The sequence below is a fragment of the Odontesthes bonariensis genome, chromosome 3 (assembly GCF_027942865.1).
Source record: "Odontesthes bonariensis isolate fOdoBon6 chromosome 3, fOdoBon6.hap1, whole genome shotgun sequence".
In the NCBI taxonomy this organism is placed as follows: Eukaryota; Metazoa; Chordata; class Actinopteri; order Atheriniformes; family Atherinopsidae; genus Odontesthes; species Odontesthes bonariensis.
Window position 1 is genome coordinate 2,759,066 of NC_134508.1, and position 14,763 is coordinate 2,773,828.

General features: G+C 43.5%; 2 protein-coding genes across 2 annotated transcripts; both read left to right on the plus strand.

Annotated features, from left to right (window-relative positions):
• The first annotated feature begins 240 nt into the window (after positions 1–240).
• On the plus strand, positions 241–1,692 carry LOC142377649 (nuclear factor 7, brain-like). Its single transcript, XM_075461958.1, has one exon. The coding sequence runs from the start codon at positions 241–243 to the stop codon at positions 1,618–1,620; it is 1,380 nt and encodes a 459-aa protein (XP_075318073.1). The 3' UTR covers positions 1,621–1,692.
• A 10,107-nt stretch (positions 1,693–11,799) lies between these two features.
• LOC142377650 (nuclear factor 7, brain-like) lies at positions 11,800–13,953 on the plus strand. Its single transcript, XM_075461959.1, has one exon. The coding sequence runs from the start codon at positions 11,800–11,802 to the stop codon at positions 13,180–13,182; it is 1,383 nt and encodes a 460-aa protein (XP_075318074.1). The 3' UTR covers positions 13,183–13,953.
• Positions 13,954–14,763: the final 810 nt, after the last annotated feature.

Consider the following 14,763-nt stretch of genomic DNA (forward strand, 5'->3'; position numbering starts at 1 on the left):
ACTACAGAGAGACACACAGACGATCAGATTCACCTTCAGACCAAACTCACAGCTTCCTCTGAGCGAGTCCAGCTGCAGGAGAGAGAAGTGGAAACTTCAAGCTGCTCACACTCCACACACTGAAGGTGAGTTTGACCAAAAACACCACAAACAGTCAGTTTGATGAAGTCAGTAGAGCTGGGAGGGGAGCCATGGCTGACTGTATTCTGTCTGCTGTTTTCAGCTTCACTCACAGACTAAATGGCTTCCAGATCAGAGAAAGATTTCTGCTGTTCGGTCTGTCATGACATCTACCGATATCCTGTTATTCTGTCATGTAGCCACAGCTTCTGTAGAGACTGTCTGAGGAGCTGGTGGAAGGAGAACCCAGCACGACAGTGTCCAGTTTGTAGGAAAATATCTGTGACAGAACCACTCTGTAACCTGGTATTGAAGAATCTGTGTGAGTCCTTCGTACAGGACAGAGATCACAGAGCTTCAGAGGCTCTCTGCAGTCTGCACTCTGAGAAACTCAAACTCTTCTGTCTGGACCATCAGCAGCCGGTTTGTATCATCTGCAGAGATTCAGAAAAACACTCCGACCACAGATTCAGACCCATCGATGAAGCTGCACAGCAACACAAGAAGGAACTTCAGAAATCTCTGGAACCCTTAAAGGAGAAACTGGAGCTCCAGAAGAAAGTTACAGAGAAGTTTGATCAAACAGCAGAACACATTAAGGTCCAGGCCCGACACACAGAGAGGCAGATTAAGGAGCAGTTTAAGAAGCTTCGGCAGTTTTTAGCAGAGGAAGAGGAGGCCAGGCTGGCTGCACTGAGGGAGGAAGAGCAGCAGAAGAGTGGGATGATGAAGGAGAAGATGGAGGCTCTGAGCAGAGAGATGGCAGCTCTTTCAGACACAGTCAGAGCCACAGAGGAGGAGCTGAGAGCTGAAGGCGTCTCATTCCTGAACCACTACAAGGCTGCAGTGGAAAGAGTCCAGCGCTGCCCCCTGCTGGATGATCCACAGCTGCCTGCAGGAGCTCTGATAGACCAGGCCAAACACCTGGGCAACCTGGCCTTCAACATCTGGAACAAGATGAAGGACATGGTCCAATACACTCCTCTCATTATGGACCCAAACACTGCTGGTCCAAAGCTCATCCTGTCTGAGGATCTGACCGCTGTGAGTTTAGGAGAGGAACAGAACCTTCCTGATAATCCAGAGAGGTTCAGAAGATTGGATGTTCTGAGTTCTGAGGGCTTTAACTCAGGGACTCACAGCTGGGATGTCGAGGTTGGAGACAGTACAGCCTGGGCACTTGGTGTGTTAGCAGAGTCTGCTCAGAGGAGGGGAAGATTTTCGACTGGATTGTGGATGATTGGGCTCTATAAAGGTGAATACAAAGCATGGTCACCACCAGCTGGACTCACTCTTCTGTCAGTACCAAAGAAGCTCCGGAGGATCAGAGTGAATCTGGACTGGAACAAAGGAAAGCTGACGTTCTCTGATCTTGATACAAACACACACATACACACCATAACACACACTTTCACTGAGAAGATGTTTCCATATATCTTCGGTGTGAATAAAGTGAAGATGTTACCTCTGAAGGTCTCAGTGACGGTGGAACAGATCTGATGTGTTCAGGATGAAGAACACAGTTCACATGAGACTTTATTGATCTGTGTGAAACTCAGTGTTTTCATCTTCAAACAGGAACATTTTAGACATTTTCAACTCTTCTTCTTTTAAATCAAACATGAAGACTTTCCTGTTCGCTGCATTTAATGAGCAGGAATCATTTGGCCTGGAGGACTCTGATTGATAACTCGTAACCAAAGAACCTTTTTGTGATTTGTAATGGAAAATGAATTCTTCTATGCATTGTATTGAGTGTTACTGTGTATAACCTGCAGATGACCTTGTTGCCAGATCCCAACACATCCCGTTTTTCTCTTTCCTCCCGAGAACACGGTGTGCTGGTTGTATGATAAAGCTGCACTTTAAGCAGGATAGAAGGGAAGCTGGGACTTGCAGCTGTGTCTGTGTAACCTCGACTGTAGCCGGGGAGGAAAGGTAGATAAGAACGCTCAACTACACCCGAGGAGCGATGACGCAGCAATGTGCATTATAACCGACTTGTTTTTGTCTCGGTGGTCAGAGCAGCTCTGTACTTCGTGTTGTGTTGTTCTCTCTTGCAAGATATTATTAAAAGCCTCTTATCTCCTCAGAAAATAACCGACTCTGAGCCTTACTAACATTTCCACCACAGATTCTCAACCGCTTTTGAGTTCAGCCTCCACATTAATTTCTTTGCACATCTCCTTTGCAGTTGTCTGTGCATCAGAAAATCCAGTGGTTCTGCAGCAGGTGAGGGAATGGCTGGTTTTCTTTAGCAGGTTGGCAGCGACCTCTAGCTGCACGGAGGGTGATTGCATCAGTTTACTCACACGCTGGATCTTGCTCAGAATGTCATACATGGCTGTACAAATGCGAATGGATCCAATCTCCTCAGCCAAAGACTGAGCTGCAACTCTCACCAAAGGGTCTACAGTTGACTCCCTCACCTCCAGGAGAGCCTCTCTGATTTGCCTCACTGCCTCAATGCTTTTTATGTCAGTGTCGAGGGTCCAATTCAGGTCATTTGAGACTTTAGATCCCCGAAACCTGAATTTCCAGCAATTATTTACCAATTATTTTTTATCATCTAGTCGTACTAACAGTGGTCCATAAAAATGAGGAAGAGTGTGAGCAGCCTGTGAAAGCACAGTCCCTCCAAAAGTTAAAACACACACTGAGCTAATCCTATAACTGGGCTGACTAAAAAGAACTTGGGTCATTCAGACTCCTCCCACAGATTAACAGGCAAACTGGTCAGTCTTTGCTGAAACTACTTTCAATGGGGGCTGTTATAACATAGTGAAACTAAACCAGCAACAAGCCTACTTAGCAGTCAAAGTACAGCAAAAAGCTGCCTGGTACACAAGGAAAATGTTACTTACTTATTCTGGATGAATCAAGGAGTTCACAGTCCCTCCAAAAGTTAAAACACACACTGAGCTAACAAACTACCTGGGCTGACTAAAAAGAACCTGGGTCTTGCAGACCCCTCCCACAGATTAACAGGCAAATTGGCTTAAACTAGCTTCAATGGGGGCTGTTCTCACACAGTAGCCGCTTTCGGACAGAGCCGTTCCAAGAACGCAGTTTTAAGAACGGTCCTACTCAAATTTTGTTCTGATAACTATCCTTCCCCAGCAGAACTGTTTCAGTATGCATTCGCACATGAGTCGGGACTGATGCACCGCGCGCAGCCGTCTTTGTCAGTGACGTGTTACTTTAGCGCGACATTCAACAACAAAACAAAACAAAACCCGGTAAAAGTAAGGAGAGAAGAAAAAACACCACAAAGAAGCTAATATGGAAAGCTAGGAGGCCACCGTGTTCATGGTCTGCATGATGGTGATATTAATCATGGACGATCACATCGGGCGTCTAACATGGAGGCTGGAAGAGCTCACAGAGAGAGTCAGGAGACGAAGGATGGAGCGCAGGCGATACTTTTTCATTTCATGAAGGAAGGAGAGCAGAGTGCCGCAGACAAAGGAGACAACGTGTAAGTTTAACTTATCAAATACCCGCCGGTTGTGTCCGAGTCGTATGAGTAAACATTTCAGCCTGATAACATGACAAGGGGCGGAGCTACCAACTACCAAACACCTACGTCAGATGTGTTATATAGAACCCTGAAAAGACCCAACCCCAGAGAAGGAGCTGAAATGGTTATAGGAGCTGAGGGAGATAGCCCCGAGTTCCTGTATGTCCGAATGCGGGAGAAAACGGTCCCGCGGATTAAAGGGTTATTAGAACTGCCAAAGGTTCCTACAGTCCGAAAGTGGCTAGTGAAACTAAACCAGCAGCAAGCCTACTTAGCAGTCAAAGTACAGCAAAAAGCAGCCTGGTACACAAGAAAAATGTTACTTACTTATTCTGGATAAATCAAGGAGTTCACAGTCCCTCCAAAAGTTTAATCATACATTGACCTAACAAACTACCTGGGCTGACTAAAAAGAACTTGGGTCATGCAGACCCCTCCCACAGATTCACAGGCAAATTGGCCACTCTTGGCTGAAACTAGTTTAAATCTGTTATCGCACAGTGAAACTAAACCAGCAGCAAGCCTACTTAGCAGTCAAAGTATAGCAAAAAGCAGCCTGGTACACAAGAAAAATGTTACAAAGTAAAAGTCAGGTTTATTGTCAAATTCCTCATATATACAAGACTTACAGAGAGATCAAAATTGCGTTCCTAAATATCCCACGGTGATGACAGGACAAGAAATTTACCAACAAGTAACACATGACAGTAAAAATTAAAGTGGACAGGCTTATTCTCGTCATTCTAAAATAAAATACATAAAAAAATACATGAAAAATACATAAAAAAGATTACATACTTAGTCTGGATGAATCAAGGAGTTGACCATCCTTCCAAACGTTAAAACACACACTAAGCTAACACACTACCTGGGCTGACTAAAAAGAACTTGGGTCTTGCAGACCCCTCCCACAGATTAACAGGCGAATTGGCCACTCTTGGCTGAAACTAGTTTGATAAGGCTAGTAGCGGATGGGAAGAAACTGTTCTGTGGCGTGAGGTTTTGGTCCTGATGGACCGCAGCCTCCTGCCAGAGGGAAGTGTCTCAAAGAGTTTGTGACCGGGGTGGGAGGGATCAGCCACAATCTTCCCTGCACGCCTCAGAGTCCTGGAGGCGTACATGTCTGTGAATAAAGTGAATTATTCTGATGACTGTGTGTCAGATTTTAGTCACAGTCAGACAGTGACTGTAAATAAAGCTAAGATGTTACCTCTGAAGGTCTCAGTTACGGTTAAACAGATCTGATGTGTTAAGGATGAAGAACACAGTTCACATGAGACTTTATTGATCTCTTTGAAACTCCGTGTTTTCATCTTCAAACAGGAACATTTTAGATGTATTGATCTTTTGAGCGACCTCGATCGGTGTGCAATGACGTTTGGCTCTCATTACTCGAAAGGAATTCCGGCAAAATTGGAAACAACGGGAAAATTGTGGATTGGAAAATGCATTGAAAATGAAAAAATAGGGGATATTTTTTGCAGTTGGCTCAAAAACTACCCTATTTTGGAGGCCTCATAACTCAGCCATAAAGCATCACACAGACATCATTCAAAGTTTATATGTGACAGGAAACTCTCGGCTTTAACTGAGCAAAAGGGTTTGTTGATACATTATACAGCTTTGACACAACCGCAGTTTCCATTTTAGGAAGAGTAAAGCTCGGCCGAGGTGCTTCTCCCACTTAAATATCACTCAAAATTTGATACTGCACAAATTCCTCGAACAAATGCTTCTCATGTCCAAAATATCTGCCCGATCTGGACAAATTTTACTTCAAAACGTAGGTATTTTTGTCCTCTTTCACCCAAAGTCACACTCATTGAGCTCTGCCTCACAGATATCTCATAAATCGCCTCTGAGCACAGAGAGTCCACCCTCCAGCTCGCATTCCGCCCATTATAAACGGCTAAACTCATAAAATTCATGTGAAAACTTATTTTAAAAATGCCATTTTTTAAAAATTAGCCACACATAGTAGCCAAATAAAAATTACATCGCTGGCTTCTGATGTCCCTTGTGAAACTCACGGTTCAAGAATTATTCAGATACGACTTATACTTTTCGAACAGCGACCGTTTGTTCGAGACAGTGCGGTTAAAAAAAAACTCCAAAGTTAAAAACTCATAAGCCCTTTTCCATCAGATTCTGTAGCGAATTAAAAGTTATATCGCATTACTTTGTTGCGATATAAGACGCGTTCGGTTGGTTTTCCATCAAACAGGACGATTCTAGCGAAATAAAATGACATCACCGGAACGTGCTGATGCGCATTATTCTGACTCGACCAGATGATTTTCCATTACAAAAGTGGCGAATTGTAGCGAATTAGAATGCTCGGTAGCGGGAATTTAATTGCTCGCGCTGTTATTGTCAGCCTCCTGTTATAACAGTTGCTATAACTTTCAAGGCTACGTACCTTTTCACCACCGGCTTTCGTTTTATTTATTAGGCTAGTTACTTATTTAGAGTTATGGACCGTAGGATAGGACTAAACATGCTGCTAGTGCTGCTATGTCAGCTTATAATTGCCGTCAGAAATTTAAGATGGAGGATCCTTCATCCGCAGGATCCGCAGCATAATTAATTCTCGCCTCGCTCTCATCGATGAGAGCGAGGCGAGAATTAATTATGCTGCTTCAGGACCTCCCGAATTGTGTTTAAAAAAAGCAGAGTCTCTGCTCTCGACCAGTTGTTTCTTTTATTATCGGACATTGTTGTTACTAGTTGTTGCTGCTGTTTTGATACCGACAGGATAGGTGAAATGGGGCGGCTGAGCGGCTCAACAACAACATTCGAATCCTCGCGCTTTACCAATACCATCTGCGCATGCGTGGCTAGTCTGAATCGCATTAACCTTTTCCATCACTTCTGTAGCGATACAACTTAGCTCTGAACCACCTATTTCGAGCGAATTGATTTAATGCGACAAAACAGGCGTTCTAGCGATTTAACCGTTTTTCCATCACATGTATCGCACTAACTTCTGATGCGCATCAAATTAAAGCGAATCATGTCGTTGATGGAAAAAGGGCTTATAGTCTGTGTACAAATGTCAGTTGGAACTCACACGAGCCGCAGCTGGTTCCGTATCCGTAGCAACGCCTTGTTAGCCTGCTCTGTTCTAAGACTGCTTATGAGGGCGGAGCCAAGATGGATGCCCTGTTATAACAGCTTGATGTTATAAATCTGATCTGTTTTTCTCCTTTAAACTGATAATGAGGGGAATTTTGAAAATACCCACAATGCAATGGGAAAATGCATTAAAAAGCACTTAACGAGGGCATTTTGAAAATGCCATAAAAGCTGTATTTTAAACAGGATCTTGATAAAAATAAAATAACTGTCTTCAGCAGACCTGTCTTCTGTATTCAATGGGAAAATCGATTGAAAAGTACTTCACGAGCCAAAAACTGCCCTATTTTGGAGGCCTCATAACTCAGCCATACAGCATCACAGAGACCTCATTCAAAGTTTTTATGTGACAGGAAACTCTCGGCTTTAACTGAAGTAAAGGGTTTGTTGATAGGGCGGGTAGTAGATTGACACCCATCAAAATTTCTTCAAAAATGTTCTAGTTTGTAGGTGGTCGGTGGCGTAGTTGGTTAAGCAGCTGCCCCATGTACAGAGGCTAAAGTCCTCGCTGCAGCTGGCCCCGGTTCGACTCCTGCACCGAGCGGCCCTGTGCTGAGTGTCTTTCCCCCCTGCTTCCTGTCTCTCTCAAACTGTCCTAACATTAAAAGGCACAAAAAGCCCCAAAAAAATACTTAAAAAAAAAAAAAAATTGTAGTTATTGTGTATTTTTACTGTAATAGCTGCTGGTTGTGAAGGTCAGAGCTAAGATTCAAAGCCTTTATGTCTGTTCTGTATGTCTCATATCTGTCCCAGATTTATAAATAGTTATAAGCGCCTGCCTGTGGCAGTGGTACCACATGATTGAAGAGTTTCACTAATCATTTTGTTTTTTATCAATAACTATCATTGGAAATTAATTCATATTTGATAATGACCAAGCCAGCTGCTTCTTGATCCCAAACACAACCAAAGCAATGACTTTGCCACATTTTCACCAAAATCTTGCGTAATGGGAAATTTGGGTTCTTCGTTCATGTGTTGTGTTTCTCTTGGTTTCCCTGAACTGTTTTACAACAGAACTGCATGAACTGCTTTAGCTAATAATGTTTAACGTCATATGGTTGATTTTTCAACGTGCTCTGTACTAAAGATGGAATTTGAACTGTCTGGACAAATATGTGTACGTGATGAAGACTGTATAAAAGGACCGATCTTAGCTTCAGTGGGTTGTCCAGACTCCTGAACCCCCGCGGTTGAAAGAGGCTGCACCCTATTGGGCCGAATAGTGACATTTGGTGTCTGAATCTGTTTGATGATTATTGCTGACTATTGCTGGTTGTTCATTCTGATATGATTTATTATTCTATAATAAATTATATAAATCTTAGGAAACTTATTGTTGTCTTTGCTTCCTCTCCACTGAGCAAACAGTTGTTGCCTCTACAAACTTGAACATTAGACAAACAATCAATGTCTCCATTGCAGCTAATGGAAATGCAACTGTAAAAGTACAACAGGAAAATAAAGACGAGGTTTTAAAAAATAATAAAAAAAACTGACTTTGAAACATTACAAAGAAGCTAAGACCCTTAAAGGTGAAAGGTTTTTTTTTTTTTTAAACCTGCACCTTATTTCTGGCATCTACTCACCGATAACAGTTGGGTGAAAGTCGGCATCCTACAGAAGATATTTAGATCACTGGATATCTGCATATGTCCATATAACGGGAAAGGGCAGGGCAGAGACAATACAGCCTCTAAATAAGACCTTATCTGTCTTTATTTCACCAATACTTTAAGCCGAATGAATGAATGAACACGTACTATTGCACTGTTAGCTCAGAGCTGCCGTGTTGTTGTTATCCGGGGCTATCGGGGGGCTTAAGGAAGCTTTCTGGACACGAGTCTAGTGGGATGACTTCAGCGACGTGCCACTTTGCTTAACTTCAGACCTCATTGATGTTGTTAACACATTTTATCTTTCAGGTGTTTGTCCAAAGGCTCTAAAAGCAGTGATCAAGCCATCATTAAAAAACAACTGTTTGGACTCCTCACAAAAGAAAGATGTAGCAGAATCAAACCCCCAGAACTTATTTTCAGTCCTTTAACACATTTTAAGTAATAACTCTCTAACACAGAGAACCTTTTTCCAGAAAATCCAGTGGTTCTGCAGCATATGAGGGAATGGCTGGTTTTCTTCAGCAGGTTGGCAGCGACCAGTGTTGTATAGTAACCAAGTAAAAATACTTCACTACTGTACTTAAGTATATTTTGGAATACTTTGTACTTTCCTCGAGTTTAAATTTTTTTGACAACTTTCCCTTTTACTTCACTATATTTCCGAACTTAATTGCATACTTTTACTCCAATACATTTTCATTGTTTAGTTACTCGTTACAAAAAAAGAGAGAGAGAGAGAGAAAAAACGCAACAGTGTTTTAGCCCCATTTAATGTAGTTTTACAAAAAAGGTCTTCCTCTTCAGATGCCAGATAAGCTGCAGTTCCCTCCTAATTCTTTTTTTCTTTTGCATAATGACCGGTTGTGTGTGCACCTCCTATAGTTTGTGAAGTACAGTAATCGTAACAGCTTTTTTTCTTGGTGATGTTGGCTGCATTTTCTGTACTGAGTTATTTTATTTATTTTTTTATAAAGGTTTAAAAAAGGGGTTTCAAACTGGACTCCCTCTTCAGTAACAGATAAGCTTCAGTTTTCTCCTATTTTTTTCTTTAAATTTTGTTTATAATGATGGCAATAACAGCAGCAGCCTCTTTTGTTTCATTTTTTGCTTAATGGTGTAATGTACGCCTCATTTTCAGCACTGACCTTACTTGAAGAAGAAAAACTTAAAGGTTCACAAAGTTTGTATTTTCTGTCTAAACCTGGTCTAAATTTTGGGACCATCTATGTGTATTGCATGTTCATGCACACACACACACACACACACACACACACACACACACACACACACACACACACACACACACACACACACACACACACACACACACACACACACACACACACACACACACACATTCATTAGCCCAGTAGCATGCTCACTATGTTCACTAAGCAGTTGTTGTGCTGTCCTGTGGTTTAAGGTCACCTGTGTATTATATGAGATTGCTGCTGCTTGTGTTTTTTGTTTGTGTGTTTGTTCTCTGCTTGTCTGCTTACAGGTGCTCCTGGTGCTTCTAAAGCTGGATTCCCCACAAAAGCCGTGAATCGTCTTCAGTTTTGATTCTACAGGTGTAGCAGCTGGTTGTCTGATTTTTCATTGTTTTTTATGTTTGTCTCTTCATGTTGCTGTTCCTTTTTTCTCTTCTTCGCTCTCCCTCTCTCTCTGTCCCCCGGTCCGGTTCGGCACTATTATCATATCATGTTAAATATTGTAACAAAAATAAAAAAATAAAAATTAGAAAAAAAATAAAAAAAATAAAAAAATAAAAAATAATTGGCCAGTCTTGGGGTGTTCGGTGGTGTAGTGGGTTAAGCAGGCGCCCCATGTACAGAGGTTTCAGTCCTCCCTGCAGCTGGCCGGTTCGAGTCCCGCACCGGAGGGCCCTTTGCTGCATGTGTTCCCCCTCTCTGTGCTTCCTGTCTCTCTCCAACTGTCCTGTCCATTAAAGGCGTAAAAAGCCCCAAAAAATAATATTTTTTTAAATTAAAAAAATTGGCCAGTCTTGGAAGGTTCCAGGTTCAACACCCAGCTGGGGCCTTTCTGTGTGGAGTTTGCATGTTCTCCCCGTGTATGCGTGGGTTCTCTCCGGGTACTCCGGCTTCCTCCCACTGTCCAAAAAAATCATGCATGTTAGGTTGATTGGCATCTCTAAATTGTCCTTAGGAGTGAGTGTGAGCGTGCATGGTTGTTTGTCTCGTTTGTCTCTATGTGGCCCTGCGATGGACTGGCGGCCTGTCCAGGGTGTACCCCGCCTCTCGCCCATTGACTGCTGGGATAGGCTCCAGCCCACCCGCGACCCGATCGACGGATTCAGCGGTATAGATAATGGATGGATGGGCCAGTCTTGGCTGAAACTACTTTCAATGGGGGCTTTTATCACACAGCAAAACTAAACCAGCAGCAATCCTACTTAGCAGTCAAAGTATAGCAAAAAGCAGCCTGGTACACAAGAAAAATGTTACTTACTTCTTTTGTTGCCAGAAACAAAGACTTCATTTAACTTGAGATTACTCCGTCTTATTCTTGAGCTTCCAATTAAAGAATCGATCTAACAATAGATAAAACTGAACTGAATTTAATGTATTCAAAATGTTAGATTGGGACATTGAAACTGCTGGTTTGGGCTGCACATGTGCCAGAACAATTTTTCAGAACTGCCTTTCACTCAGTTGGGATGGAGTAGAGTCGGGGCCTCATTCTGCCCTTTAGGATAAGGATCGATCACTTGCTCCCAACCGGTGAGCTTTTCTGGGCTTCAGACGGACACCCAGTCAGTCACCCGGCTTTAAGGCATGCAGTTACTTATCAGACAATAGTGTTCAAGTTTAATCAGCTATTCTGTTATTAAGGGAACAGGTTGTTTGTGGTCATTGGGTATGTTTACTGTAACTAAAAACAGCTGGTCACAAAAGTCATAACCTCCATGTCGGCTGTTGTTGAGTTCAGCTGCTTATTGTTGTTTTCAACAGAGTTTGAATGTGAGCTGCATCACAAAATATAAAAATGCAGATAAAAATATAAAACCTGCTGATCATTAACTTCCAGAGCTGCTGGCAGGTTTATCTCTGAACTCTGGAACCAAACACACCTTAGTTCAGGGAAGGTTTAAGCTCCACCCGACTGACCTGAGACGGAGCAGGAAACAGTCAGAGATTCTTCTTCACTACAGAGAGACACACAGACGATCAGATTCACCTTCAGACCAAACTCACAGCTTCCTCTGAGCGAGTCCAGCTGCAGGAGAGAGAAGTGGAAACTTCAAGCTGCTCACACTCCACACACTGAAGGTGAGTTTGACCAAAAACACCACAAACAGTCAGTTTGATGAAGTCAGTAGAGCTGGGAGGGGAGCCATGGCTGACTGTATTCTGTCTGCTGTTTTCAGCTTCACTCACAGACTAAATGGCTTCCAGATCAGAGGAAGATTTCTGCTGTTCGGTCTGTCATGACATCTACAGAGATCCTGTTGTTCTGTCATGTAGCCACAGCTTCTGTAGAGACTGTCTGAGGAGCTGGTGGAAGGACAAACCAGCACAAGAGTGTCCAGTTTGTAGGGAAATATCTGTGACAGAACCACTCTGTACCCTGGCGTTGAAGAATCTGTGTGAGTCCTTCGTACAGGACAGAGATCACAGAGCTTCAGAGGCTCTCTGCAGTCTGCACTCTGAGAAACTCAAACTCTTCTGTCTGGACCATCAGCAGCCGGTTTGTATCATCTGCAGAGATTCAGAAAAACACTCCAACCACAGATTCAGACCCATCGATGAAGCTGCACAGCAACACAAGAAGGAACTTCAGAAATCTCTGGAACCCTTAAAGGAGAAACTGGAGCTCCAGAAGAAAGTTACAGAGAAGTTTGATCAAACAGCAGAACACATTAAGGTCCAGGCCCGACACACAGAGAGGCAGATTAAGGAGCAGTTTAAGAAGCTTCGGCAGTTTTTAGCAGAGGAAGAGGAGGCCAGGCTGGCTGCACTGAGGGAGGAAGAGCAGCAGAAGAGTGGGATGATGAAGGAGAAGATGGAGGCTCTGAGCAGAGAGATGGCAGCTCTTTCAGACACAGTCAGAGCCACAGAGGAGGAGCTGAGAGCTGAAGGCGTCTCATTCCTGAACCACTACAAGGCTGCAGTGGAAAGAGTCCAGCGCTGCCCCCTGCTGGATGATCCACAGCTGCCTGCAGGAGCTCTGATAGACCAGGCCAAACACCTGGGCAACCTGGCCTTCAACATCTGGAACAAGATGAAGGACATGGTCCAATACACTCCTCTCATTATGGACCCAAACACTGCTGGTTCAGAGCTCATCCTGTCTGAGGATCTGACCGCTGTGAGTGCAGGAGAGGAACAGAACCTTCCTGATAATCCAGAGAGGGTTGATTATTCCAGGTCTGTTCTGAGTTCTGAGGGCTTTAACTCAGGGACTCACAGCTGGGATGTCGAGGTTGGAGACAGTACAGTCTGGATACTTGGTGTGTTAGCAGAGTCTGCTGAGAGGAAGGGAGACATATTTTCTGGATTGTGGATGATTGTGCTCTATAAAGGTAAATACTCAGCATGGTCACCACCAGGTGAACTCCCTCTTCTGTCAGTACCAAAGAAGCTCCGGAGGATCAGAGTGAATCTGGACTGGAACAAAGGAAAGCTGACGTTCTCTGATCTTGATACAAACACACACATACACACCATCACACACACTTTCACTGAGAAGATGTTTCCATATATTTCCACTGATAATAAAGCTAAGATGTTACCTCTGAAGGTCTCAGTGACGGTGGAACAGATCTGATGTGTTCAGGATGAAGAACACAGTTCACATGAGACTTTATTGATCTGTGTGAAACTCAGTGTTTTCATCTTCAAACAGGAACATTTTAGATGTATTGATCTGATCTGTCAGCAGAGCTGCTGTTTGGCTTTAAACTCTGATCAGTTCAGTTTGATCAGCTTCATATCTGCTTAATAATCTGTACTGATGAAACGTCACATGAAGTCGATGACCTGAAGTTTAGTTTTGCTGTGGCAGCGGCTTCACCTTTAATTTCAGTTGCTGACATTTTCAAACGTGCTCGTTAATATGTTTAACATCCATGTTCTCAGCAGCGATCAATAATCTGTATTTTCACTGTGTTCCAGGTACATTTACATGTTTTTCTGCCTTTATAATGAGGGATGCTCTGATCGCTCAGCTGCTCATCATCAGATCAGACTGATCAGAGAAATATGATCATTTTAAATCAGTTAAACTCTGATCACAGACATCTGAATATAAAATGTATCTATAGATATAATATGGATCATATATGTGGAACCCCTCAAGGGGTGGATCCCAGACAACCCTTAACAGTTCGAGGTTGGGAGGGAGGGGCTCGAAGCCGGTCAGGCGGGGGACTAGAAACGGGCATGTAGTACCGGCTTCGGGCAGCAGGAGGCAGTGGTCTGGCAGACGCCCAGACCGCAGACGGCGTGGCAGGAGCAGGTGGAGGTCTGGCGGACGCCCAGACCTGACATGGAGAAGCTGCATTCAGCTTCTATGCTCCACATGTCTGGAACAAACTCCCAGAAAACCTCAGATCAGCTGAAACACTCAGTGTGTTTAAGTCCAGGCTGAAGACACACCTATTTTCAGCTACGTTTGAATAAAGCTCAAAACTTAATCACATTTTAACTACTGATTTTATATTGTTCTTATTTCTTTATTTTTGTTTCCAATTTAAATCATGCTTTTTATTTCTCTGATTTTATCTATTTTTTATTTTTATTTTCATTATTTCTTTTAAATGCCTTATTGTGATTTTATATAGCTGGGAAGCACTTTGAATTGCATTGTGTATGAATTGTGCTCTATAAATAAAATTGCCTTGCCTTGCCTTGCCTTGCCTTGATAACGTCAGTGGCTCGTCCAGGAAGCGGCCCAACCTCGGACAAAGAGCAGGGATCAGGAAACACAAATGCAAGCAGAGGAAAGTAGGGCGCGCACACACTCAGGACTTTCTCACGTTCCTTTGGGAGAGTAGAGCAGGCGTTGTATAAAACTCTGGTCCAGGCCACGGTTCCTCGGGTTCGTTCGTTTCGTTCGTCTCGTCCGGTCTCGTCCTGCTCTCCAGGGCCCACCAGTGCCGGCCCGCCCGCCGCCGCTTCCGATCCCCGCGGAACCCCCCGCTGACTTCCCGTAAGTCTGCAAACATCCCTTTTTATACCCAACCCTTTCAATGTCCAAACAACCGGATAGGTAGAGTCCTAATTGTCCGTGTGGCAGATAAGGTGTTGGCAATTGAGTCATTAGTGAGCCGCCAATGAGGAGACGGTATGTAGGGGGCAGTCAATTGGGAACACACGATGCACTCACAGCAACTCTATCATTGTATTC

Coding starts and splice junctions, on each gene's coding strand:
- LOC142377649 (XM_075461958.1), top strand. CDS start 241: ATGGCTTCCAGATCAGAGAAAGATTTCTGCTGTTCGGTCTGTCATGAC.
- LOC142377650 (XM_075461959.1), top strand. CDS start 11,800: ATGGCTTCCAGATCAGAGGAAGATTTCTGCTGTTCGGTCTGTCATGAC.